Consider the following 12,301-nt stretch of genomic DNA (forward strand, 5'->3'; position numbering starts at 1 on the left):
ACTAAACACACTAATACACATCCACCTGGTGTTAATAAGAGACATGGGCAACCCTGAGTCGACTAGAGTCATTTATATTATAGATCATTGGTCTCCTTTCTGACTACAGGCTTATACAACAAACTACCATCTGATGGCTGCTCATTATGCAGCGATACTGCATAAAAGCACAAAGTATGCCTAATGTAAATCCACTGTGAATTTAACCTACAGTGGCGGGGATTCTAGATAAAATGGGCATTACCAATTTTCCCTTTCCGAAGATAGACAAAATAAACTTAGCAAGTACTAACTCATAAGCAGCCCAAAGGCTTGACTGAATGATGATAACTGGGAATCAAATAACTGGCTGCCATGTTTACTCGTGGGAAGCCCTTAACTAACACACTCCTGATGTTTCCCAAAGGAAGTCTAGCGCTCCAAGAGGTTTATAGACAGAAATGTCCATCTCTAGTGGATTCAGGTCGAGAACTGGAACACTGGGTTTAAGGAAATCTATTGGATTAGAGATCAAAGCATCTATAGAATTTTAGCATCCATAGATCATGCTGATCTTACCATTTCAGACATTAGTGTGCTTTCACTAAAGCCCTGCTGAATGAAAAAGATTAGGCCAGCAAGACATTTCAGGCTGGTCTAAGACGTGAAGCTAGGTGACCAATGAATTCTGGTAAAAATACCAGCATGCAAACCCCAATGGCAGAAATAATAGGGACTGCCCTGTGCATATTGCGCTCAGCAGTGATTTTGTGGTGGTTTACGGCATTACTTGATTTGCATAATTCCTTTAAACCAGGTGCTAAAACAATACGAAATGCAAATAAAGAACAATATCAGTGGTACAGTCTATTTTTAGTAAATCTGCCCCTTAAATGTCACGCAATTTTGTGCCGAGCATCGAACAGAGCATTTCCCAAATATGTTAGAATAGAGGGCACACCAAAGGCAAGCACACAGAAACACATTCACATGAGCGGGAGAGACTATAGACTGAAAACAGGGGTGAATCCTCACACACACACACACACACACAGCCAGCATTTAACACTCTCTCAGCCTCTGTTTTTTCTGAACAGACAACAGAAATCAATGCATATGGAAACAGAATGTGCGGGTGGAGGGCTGAAGTGCCAACTGAAAGCTCTGGTACGAGACAGAACACAGAAACATCCCCGTCAACACTGGATTATGGTTCGGGCCGGTGGATTCAATGAGACAACGGTCAGATCTAAAAGATGAGTTTGTAAAGGGCGTCTCCACAACATCTACAAAAGGGCTCAATTGCTTAATGATTTCCGCAAACAATTCACAAATAATTAGAGTTATGTTAAAGTTAAGTCTATAATCTGATGTATTTCTGAATGAAACACCATACTGAGAAAGAAAATGTAGGTCGGGAAATGGGAATTGATTTTTTTTTCATTATGAGTGGTAAATATCAGAATCATGGTTAAGTGTATCTGTAACATCACCTAAAAATCATTTTAGAGGTGGTGGAAGTTATGCTGATGCAGTGGTCAATTGATGTGTATTTTATCTTATTTTTTTAATGGACAATGCTGGGTGGCTTATGACCGACATAATGGTGATTCTATATACAATATACAAGATATAAGCTACAATTTAATTAAGAGGATTGAGATTTATTGGTTATGTTATCAGTTGATGCAGATGATCACAATATGACCAAATAATGATCGATTTAATTGGGCTTCTCATACACAACCGCTCAAAAGTTTGTGATCAGTATGTTTAATTCAGCAAAGATGCATTAAATTGATCAAAAATGACAGTAAAAAAAGAAAACATTTATAATGTTACAAAAGATTTCTATTTCAAATAAGCAGCTCTCCTTTGAAATGATCAAAGAGTCCTGAAAAACATTGATAATAATAAAAAAAAAATGTTATGCGGCAAATCAGCATATTAGAATGATTTTGTTAAAGGATCATGTGACACTAAATGGAGCAATACTGAAAATTCAGCTTTGCCATCACAGGAAAAATATTTTTAAATACTTTAAAATAACAGTTAATTTAAATTATAATAATATTTCACAATATTTCTGTTTTACTGAATTTTTTTGATCAAATAATTGCAGCTTTGTTGAGCATTAATGACTTCTTTCAAAATGATCTTACTGATCCCAAACTTTTACATGGTAACTAATGTAAGTACATTTTGATTTCTTGCTGACTACACTGTCAGATTTACTTTGCAACAAGGTTTACAAGAGACACACAGAATTCAGAACCTCCTCAAGGTGACTTTATCTGGGGAACACCAGAGTATGTGTCTATGAGAGATAGCGTGTGGAGGTGTAAAAGCGAGGAGCAGCTGGGCTTTAATTACCCTCCATGGCACTGGCGTCCTCACAGGGGGCAGGGCGACCGAGGGAGGGAGACACAAAGAGAGAGAGACAGACAGGGAGAGACGCCCTCATTAGACATGGAGAACTAGATGGGACAGAATAGCGGGCCCACCTGAGACCAAGAAACCCCAGGGGGTGGGGGGTGGCGTCTAATAGGTGTCAGGAGAGACTGGAGCAGGTACAGTCAAGCACCTGTCCATGCTCTACAAGGAACAACTTAAGAAAAGGCACTGATGCATACTATATATGTGCCCTAATCGCAGGTACTCTTTATGTGCGTCTTGGGGGTGATGTTATTGAGGTAGAACACTGGTTTAACTCATGTTAAACAGCAAGTGGAGGATTTCAGGGTGCTAATGAATTAAACAAGCTTTATCACAGGCGTGAACACAACTGGACCTCACAATTAACCATGAGGGACACCAAATGTGTGGATAATAGATCACATTACCCTTCCATGCATATAAACAAAGCAATTACACAATGTAATGTTTAGTTTTGCCAGTGGCACTATATATGACTAGACAGACATAATGACACTGCATTTCATTTTCTTTGCTTTACAAAGGACTAATATCAAGTTGATATTATCAACATAAACTAGTAGCCCAGCTGACAAAAATATGTTCTAGTAACGTTTCGCTAACGTTCCCATCAAGTTATAAAACCATTATCTGAATGTTCTGACACCCAGATTTTTAAAATTCCATTTTGCACACATAATGGGAACATTACTTTTCAATGTTCTTTGAACGTTCTGAAACAATTAGTAACATTACATTTTCAGGTTTCAAGTAAAAAATGTTCCATAAACAATGTATAAATAATGTGTTCGTGCTAACTTTTTGAGAACTTTTTGTTTCATTATGTTACTGGAAGAATGCTTGTACATAACTTGAACAAGAACCTTGCCACAATGAGAACATTCTCTGATAGCTGGGCTGCAAAACTAGACCGAATGTTAAAGGGTTAGTACACCCAAAAATATGGTGTATATGACTTTCTTCTTTCAGCCAAACACAATTGGAGTTATGTTAAAAAAATCTTCCAAGCTTTATAATGGGAGTAAATGGTACATTATGGCTTGTTTCCACAGAGCGGTACGGTTCGGTACAGTTCAGTGCAGTTCATTATGGTACACAATTTTTGCCATTTCCATTGTCAGAAGTTGTGAATGGTACCCTAATTCCGAACCGTACTGTACCACTTTTTTGGCACCCTTCGGTTGGGGTACCTAGCACAGTAGTCCGGTACTAAAGGGTGGAGATAAACTCACTTCAGAACGTTGATTGGTTGACAGAGAATCGTCGCTTGCGCATGCTTTTTCGCCTGTGTTTTCCCTTGCTGCCTGCAGGGCTCAAACGAAGCGTGTCTACAACAACCACAAGCCGAGAAGCAAGAACAAAATCTGCTGTATGTCGGCCATTGTTGTTTACAGTGTCACTTTCTTCTTTGCACAAGAATGACTTTGATCACTACACCACACATATCAAAAGGATACTGTTGAATACAAGCCGGATCAGGTTTTACGGTCCCGAATAGTACTGAACTCGATCGCTCGATTTTGAAGCCCAATAAAGTGCATCCATCCATCATAAAAGTAATCCATACGGCTTCAGGGGGTTAATAAAGGCATTCTGAAGCAAAGCGATGCATTTTTGTTAGAATAATATCCATATTTACAACTATCTTTACAGCCATACATGAGTCTAGTGGAAGAAGTGTGAACTCTGACCCGTCGCATGATGTATTGACGAACGCAGAAGCGCAGAGGATAGAGCAAAACAAAACACAGGTCACGAATTAGAAGTCTTAAAACAAGATTTTTTAAAGAGAATTGTCGGAGGAGCTTGAGTTTGTTTGAACCGTGAGCGGCGTCTACTCAGCTTACGCTACTCCTACATCCTACATCATGCGTCGGGTCAGAGGTCACTTGTTGTAACTCGGAAGCCAGTGATTATAGTTTATAAAATTATGGATTTTTTTTTTTTTTTTACATAAACGCATCACTTCGCTTTAGAAGACCTTTATAAACCCCCTGGAGCCGTATGGATTACTTTTATGATGGATATGCTTTTTTGGAGGCTTAAAAATCGAAGGTACCATTCACTCCCATTATAATGCTTGGAAGAGCCAGGATATTTTTTAATCTAATTCTCATTGTTTTTGGCTGAAAGAAGAAAGCCATATACACCTAGGATGACTTGAGGGTGAGTAAATTATGGGATCATTTTCATTTTTGGGTGAACTAACCCTTTGAAGAAGCAAAGGTATGTTGCCGACATGAAGCTGAAAAGGTATGAGACGTAATTACGTAGCCTTTTAAGGCAGTTTTTTTGACAAATTCTAAGGCAGCACCGCATGGATCTTTTGCAATAAGGCAATCCCAAAATGCACTGAAATGAGTGCAGTGAATAATTGCAAGAGTCAAGAGAAATGTTGATTATGCAAAAAAAATAATGCTAATGTCAAACTGTAATTCTGAAGTCAGGAGTCCCATGTGATTCACAATAAGAGGTTAAGTGTTAAGAGGAGTTGCTGCTATGTAGGGTGTCCAAATCAGTCACTTGTGACTTTCCAGAATGTTTAGGATGCTGCCATAGATAGAAGGAAGCTGCATATGCAGACAGCAAGGCAGATCACTAGGTTTTGAAACAGAGCTACTGTCCGTATGTATGGAAGCAAATTAGAGACATAATTATTTGAAATTTAACAGCCACTGAATACTTAGTTTTGAAATATTTTAGTTTTAAAAACTTTTATCTGAACTTCTTTTGCTCTGAATTCACCCCTTTGAAATTATTTTACTTTGGAAACCATTCGAATTTACCTCTCAACCTGAATTTCGATTAATATTTTTCAATGCTCACAAATTCAGATACAAAAAAAAAATCAACTTGCAGAATTTCAGATAAAATAGATTCAGGTTGATTAAATTTGATTGCTCAAATTCAGATCTCAAATTTCAAGTTCATATTTTTCAAAGAAAACTTCAGTTTAATTCGACTGCTCAAATTCAGATCGAAAAATTCAAGTTAAATATTCAGACGGTAACATCCGGGCTACCCAGGATAGGAAAAACAGTTGAGCGCCTATCAGAGCACGACGACCTGTCTGTCGTGATGACTCGTGATCCAATCATCCAAGAAGTCGATCGGCACGGAGGGTATTAAGATGTCTTCCAGGGGAAATGAAGTAAGTTTGCTGTTTATGTACAATCAGACTCAGGGCTCGACAGAAGTATGTTGTTGCTAATTATGTTTGGAACACATAGCTATGGTTTGTGTGAATCGTCTCTCTTTGTAGACAGTCAGCTAGGTAACACGTTATAAGCTAACGTTACTGAGAATGAGCGCTCAATGCGTGCTCCAATAACACACACACACACACACACACACACTCTCTGGACGGACCTTTATTTCGGTGGGTTATAGACATTTGAGTTTCTGTGTTTTAATAAACTACTGTATTATTATGCCTAAAGTTACTTGAAGTAGACTATACTCTTCTCTACTGTGTAATCCAATATATTTCTGTTATAATTTCCTCACGATACCGAACTTTTATTTTGACAGGTTGTCGTAAAGACACTAGTTCTGTGTGTATATGATACAAATGAATGACGATAGTTTTATCAAAAGAATTGGTGAGATTCTCGTGAACTGACTCTCATAGCAGCTCTGTCATGAAGTTCACATGTAGCCTACATCATGTCCTCATACAGTGAAACGCTGAAAACACTACGAGCGTCCAGAGTGTGTGTGTGTGTGTTATTGGAGCACGCATTGAGCGCTCATTCTCAGTAACGTTAGCTTATAACGTGTTACCTAGCTGACTGTCTACAAAGAGAGACGATTCACACAAACCATAGCTATGTGTTCCAAACATAATTAGCAACAACATACTTCTGTCGAGCCCCGAGTCTGATTGTACATAAACAGCAAACTTACTTCATTTCCCCTGGAAGACATCTTAATACCCTCCGTGCCGACCGACTTCTTGGATGATTGGATCACGAGTCATCACGACAGACATGTCGTCGTGCTCTGATAGGCGCTCAACTGTTTTTCCTATCCTGGGTAGCCCGGATGTTACCGTCTGAATATTTAACTTGAATTTTTCGATCTGAATTTGAGCAGTCGAATTAAACTGAAGTTTTCTTTGAAAAATATGAACTTGAAATTTGAGATCTGAATTTGAGCAATCAAATTTAATCAACCTGAATCTATTTTATCTGAAATTCTGCAAGTTGATTTTTTTTTTTTTTGTATCTGAATTTGTGAGCATTGAGAAATATTAATCGAAATTCAGGTTGAGAGGTAAATTCGAATGGTTTCCAAAGTAAAATAATTTCAAAGGGGTGAATTCAGAGCAAAAGAAGTTCAGATAAAAGTTTTTAAAACTAAAATATTTCAAAACTAAGTATTCAGTGGCTGTTAAATTTCAAATAATTATGTCTCTAATTTGCTTCCATACGTATGTCACCTAAATATAACAAATATTATTGCATTGAAATACAAAAGTAAATCACACTGTTTAAAAAGTAACGTCCAACTATATACTGCTGTTAGTGCAATGATGCTTACTGAAGCACAGCTGCTTAAGAAGGCACTTTTTATGAGTCTGCTGGGGACATTTCACACACCTGCTGAGAACTTCAGTTACTCTTTAACTTTATAACTAGGTAGCAGTGAGGTGCAGATCCCAAAAACTGTGCCAAACCATTGTAATTAGTGATTCAGAAGAAAGTGCTTGTGAACAAAGTACACTCATGTCACATAGTATGTTTTTTTTTTTTGCATTTAAATAAAAAAATTAAAAATGCAAGGTATTAAAAATGCAGGGTATGCTAAATTCATTATTTTGTATATATTTTAAAGATTGTTTTCTTCATATTTCTAATGTATTAAATATGAATTAAAATAAATAGAAATAATTTATAATATATATATCGGCTTTATATCGGCCATTGGTCACCCTGCTCTCTAAGATATCGGCATCGATATCGGCCATCAAAAAAACAATATCGTTGCATGTTTACATACAAAAACAATAGAAATCCAGCGCAGTAGAATGCAAAAACGTGTTCTGTGTGAACGGCCCCTTGATGTTGTTAAGATGTTTCAGATGATATTTTTCAAACAACCTTATGGTAAACACTTCAGTTCAGAACTTCAGACAAAATCAATGATGTTTTCATCAAACAGCTGAATGCACACAAAATATAACAAGCACTGTTATTTTAAAGTAATGCACGTTCCTTCCAAACAAGCAACATTTCTTCAAAATAATCACTTCAAAAAAAAGAAAAGCACTGATCCTTCAAAGCAATGCTCCCGTTCCTTCAAAACAAACCATTTCTTTCAAGAACTGGCAGCATTTAAGAAACAAACACACACAGAATGTAAATACTGAATCCCTCTTGACACATACTGAGTGATCTGTCGACATGTTTGAAAACTACTGTGCCCACCGACCTTCTGTACCCTCAGACCCTGAGCCTACTCCGTAAAGAGATTACGCACACACACACACTGGTATTGCCATTACTGTTAGGTTAATCCAAGCATTCGTTCGCAGAGCTGTGTTATGTTCTTCTGACATGCGGTGTTACATCATCAGCGAGAGTCTGAATGCATGTCAGAGTGGACACGCAAAATCCTACATTGCTCTAGTATTCTGAAGAGTGACATTATGCATTAGCAGCAGCCTTACAACATTACTATGATTAGATAAGTAAGGGTCAGGCAGCATGCTTGCCAAATAAAATAAATAGGCTACTTCATTTAATGATTGCGGTCTCAATATAAACAGTCAGCGGCTGTTTCTAGGAAGATACTATGTTATGAGATCACCATGTATACAATTTTTTTTATACACTACCGGATTTTTAAAGATTTTTTTATGTTTTTAAAAGAAGTCTCTTCGGCTCACCAAGGCTTCATTTATTTGATCCAAAATACAACAGAAACAGTAATATTGTTAAATATTAGTACAATTTAAATGACTGTTTTCTATTTTAATATATTTTATAATGCAATTTATGTCTGTGTTGGCAAAGCTGAATTTTCAGCATCACTACTCCAGTCTCAGTGTCACATGATCCTTCTGAAATCATTCTAATTTGCTGATTTTCTGCTCAAGAAACATTTATTATTATTATCAATTTTGAAAAGAGTTGTGTACAATTTTCTTTCAGGATTATTTGATGAATAGAAAGTTCAAAAGAACAGCATTTATCTGAAATATAAAGCTTTTGCAATTTTATAAATGTCTATACTGTCACTTTTGATCAATTTAATGCATCCTTGCTGAATAAATTTATTCATTTCTTCTTAAGTTCTTTCCCCCCCAAAAAATTATAATAATTCTTACCAACCCAAAACTTTTGAACGGTAGTACAATGTTACAAAAGCTTTCTATTTCAGATAAATACTGTTCTTTTGAACTTTCTATTCATCAAAGTTTTTACACAACTGTTTTCAACATTGATAATAATCATAAATGTTTCTTGAGCAGCAAATCATCATATTAGAATGATTTCTGAAGGATCATGTGACACTGAAGACTGGAGTAATGATGCTGAAAATTCAGCTTTGCATCACAGGAATAAATTACATTTTAAAATATATTCAAATAGAAAACAGTTATTTTACATTTTAATAATATTTCACAATATAACTGTTTTTACTGTATTTTTAATCAAATAAATGCAGCCTTGGTGAGCAGAAGAGACTTCAAAAACAATAAAAAATATTACTGTCCAAAAACCTTTGACCGATAGTGTATAATCCCAATATATAATGTTGTATGCTATAAAAATTGATAATATTAGATGTTTCTGAAAAAAAACACATAATATAAATATAATATTTAATAATATTACTGGCCTGTAGGTGTTTGCCATATTAATTTTCTTCATAAATGTATTTATACATTGAACTGCATGACAAACCAAAGGTTTATTACCATATATATATATGGCAAACCAATAAAATAAACAAATTAAATACAATTGTGCACATCATCCAGTTCAGTTTACGCACGTCCCGCCAGAACTGCAAGTGTGTCTGACTGAAGCACTTGTCCCATCTTGAGCTGCAGAAGGTGTAGGCCTTACTGTCTTTTTTATTGTGCTTCCCTTAAAACAATTTAAATTATTTACCTCACAAACTGACGACGCTGTTGGATTTTTCTTCTCATCGTGGTGCGTTGACGCAGCCCGACGTGTCGCCATTATTTCATTTCAGAGCACAAAGGCAGAGGTCCTCTGGAGCCCAACATTGAGATGAGACAAATAAAAGTGCTATATTCCCAATAATCTAATCCACACCGTCCGATCTCTTCATGCCCGTCCAATGTGAGGTCCTGCAGCCAAAGAAAAGTTACTTGAGAGGACATAATGTAGGACAAATACAGTGTGATGACTAAGATGAGTGTTAAATTGTCCCCTGTCAAATAGGTCTATCCCAATCAACAGCAACCAACAGGCCTCCCTAATATGCCCATTACTATGGAACTGTAAAGTTTAAGTCAAAATATGAATATTGTAGAGTAAACAGAGTAGCACCACTTAACCAATTATGTTTACCAATAGATAAAATATTATGAAATATAGTGTGTCAAATGTTGACTAGCCTATTAAGTAGAATAGTTCAACAGAAAACGTACAGATTATTGTAAACTATAGAGTATGGTAAAACAAAGCAGGGTAGAAAACAAAACTTCTTTTGTTAATAAACATACGCGACGTTCTGACATTGTCAGACTATATTATTGAGATAATAAAGCAGTATTATGATTTGACCTGCTTTGAATACTACAGTTTACCAGCGAAAGCTTGTCATCTGACATACTGCCCTAACTACCATCCGAGCGAGTCCTCTGCACACCATGTGTTTCTATGGAGCGATCTGTGGTAGCTATTTGAGACTAAATGAGTATTGAGTAGAGTGGGCACTGGTTAGTCCCGATTTAACACCATGTGCTGTCATGAGCTGAAAATCTGCCGTTTGAAAACATGCAGGGTGTTTGATAACAGGCGTGTGTGTACTATCATTCTGTACATGCAAACACTCATAAAGCCATCAATTCGATCTGAATGTCCTCCGCTCATCTAATCCTCATCTTCACTTTATTCCTGTATTTCTTACATGGCAACAGCACCCAACAATAGTAAGAGAGAGGGGGTCAGTAAGACACCTACCTGTTCCAGTTATTAGATGACCATGAATCATAATGCATCGTTTCTCTGCCAAACACGCGAATAATATCCAAATATCCGATGCGCTGAAAACGATTTTCAATCTATCGACAAGAGATTATTTGCACGAATCCACAGCCAAATAAGCAGCTTCATAATGAAAGAAACCACACAGAAATCACAGAATCTCGCTGATACGGACGCGAAAAACGACTAGCGTTTAAAACGCGGCGCACGTATGTATCAACGGTTTGAACGCGAACAGTTTGATCTCGGTTTCTTCCAGTTGGTGGCGCGACAGTTACTAGTGATGCCCGATTCGCGAGCGAGTCGTTCTTTTGAATCGGTTCTTTTTATTGATTCGTTTGAATCTATTTTAAAGCATAAATCTCTCCTGGAAGGAAGTTGAAGATAGGTGGCCCTTTACAACAGTTTACTATGGTAACTAGTATCCGCCACAATACTAGTTACTATAGTAGCCTTCTACAACAAAACGGTAACTTAGCCACACCATCAAAAATAATTCAAAAAGAACAGAGCCGTTTTGAAAGGTTCCACTGTCATAATATATGATTCATAATATGATAATAGGACACTAAAAATGAATGTAATGTAAATACGTATGATTTCCGTAGTACATGTTTGCCAGGGGATGACATAGCCTAAACAACACAGCACAGCCTAAGCAATATAGCAGATAAATATAACTTGAACTATGTTTAGTTCAAAGCGAAACGTAAAATATCTCGCGGAGACCTCTTCTGTCACCACTTCTGAGTGTTGATTCAAATGATTTGGTGAATCTGTTCCTTTGAATTCCCCCATTGACACGAATTGTTCGAACGAACCGATTCGCTTAAAGACTCGGACTTTCCAAAGCCAAATACATTTGCTACATTGACTGGCGTTCAGTTACTCCGACACCCCGCCCCCTCCGACTGCCCGCCGGCCTGTTGCCCAATAGCATGCGATATTCAAATACGCTTGTCGACTGCAACCAACCGGATTTGTTCTTACATAAGAGGCACATGCGTATGTATTCTCTGCTCAATTACTTACAGTCACTATTAATGCGGATTGTGAGTGCTTGTATAATTCACTAGTGGCTCAGAAACCTGTTTTTTAAAGACTGATTTGCGATTTTTGTTATGTTCTACTGCCAACAGTAAATGTTTTAGAGATATTATCAATATCATGCTGTAAACATTTTGTTCTCTTGAAAGCTCTTTCTGGAATTAAATGACATTTCCAGAAAGTAATTCCTTCGCTTTTTCCCTGTTGGGTTTAATTAAAATGATCAGATCCTCTTCCAAGAGTTAAGTCCAAACACTAGTTCTCAGTATTTTATGTAATCATGATTAAACAAATCCAGTTCTCTAGTATCACTTGCTAGAATGTTTTCACAAGTGAATACGCCTGAAAATTGACATCATATGTAACTTCCACTACCTTCACACTAGGCTACCTTCCAAAATAAATTGTACACATTTGGGATAACCAGCTGGTCATGTAGCTTATCTATAAAAAAAAAATGGCAGCTTACAATTCTAACAACATGTCTAACATTCCAACAGCATCTTTCTTGGTTAAAAGAACATTTCCTTTCTCAAACTCTGTTATCGTGACAGAGCATGGATGCAGCGTGGAGCTTTAGGACAAAGGCAATGGAGGGCAGTGTTTTGTTTGCTTCTTTCCACCACAATGCATCAGGAACAATAGGACAACTC

At 37.0% G+C, this 12,301-nt stretch overlaps 1 protein-coding gene across 1 annotated transcript in view; it reads right to left on the reverse strand.

The window, feature by feature from the left end:
* Positions 1-10,833, reverse strand: part of arhgap21a (Rho GTPase activating protein 21a) — a 136,351-nt gene extending 125,518 nt beyond the window's left edge. Inside the window, exons 1-2 of the mRNA XM_079806793.1 lie at positions 10,578-10,833; positions 9,537-9,739 (exon numbers count right to left, since the gene is read on the reverse strand). Coding sequence (XP_079662919.1) covers positions 9,537-9,608 — 72 coding nt within the window. The 5' untranslated portion in view covers positions 9,609-9,739; positions 10,578-10,833. The remainder of the gene's footprint in view (positions 1-9,536; positions 9,740-10,577) is intronic.
* Between the last annotated feature and the right edge of the window lie 1,468 nt (positions 10,834-12,301).

This window comes from Gobio gobio (genome assembly GCF_949357685.1).
Source record: "Gobio gobio genome assembly, chromosome: 23".
In the NCBI taxonomy this organism is placed as follows: domain Eukaryota; kingdom Metazoa; phylum Chordata; class Actinopteri; order Cypriniformes; family Gobionidae; genus Gobio; species Gobio gobio.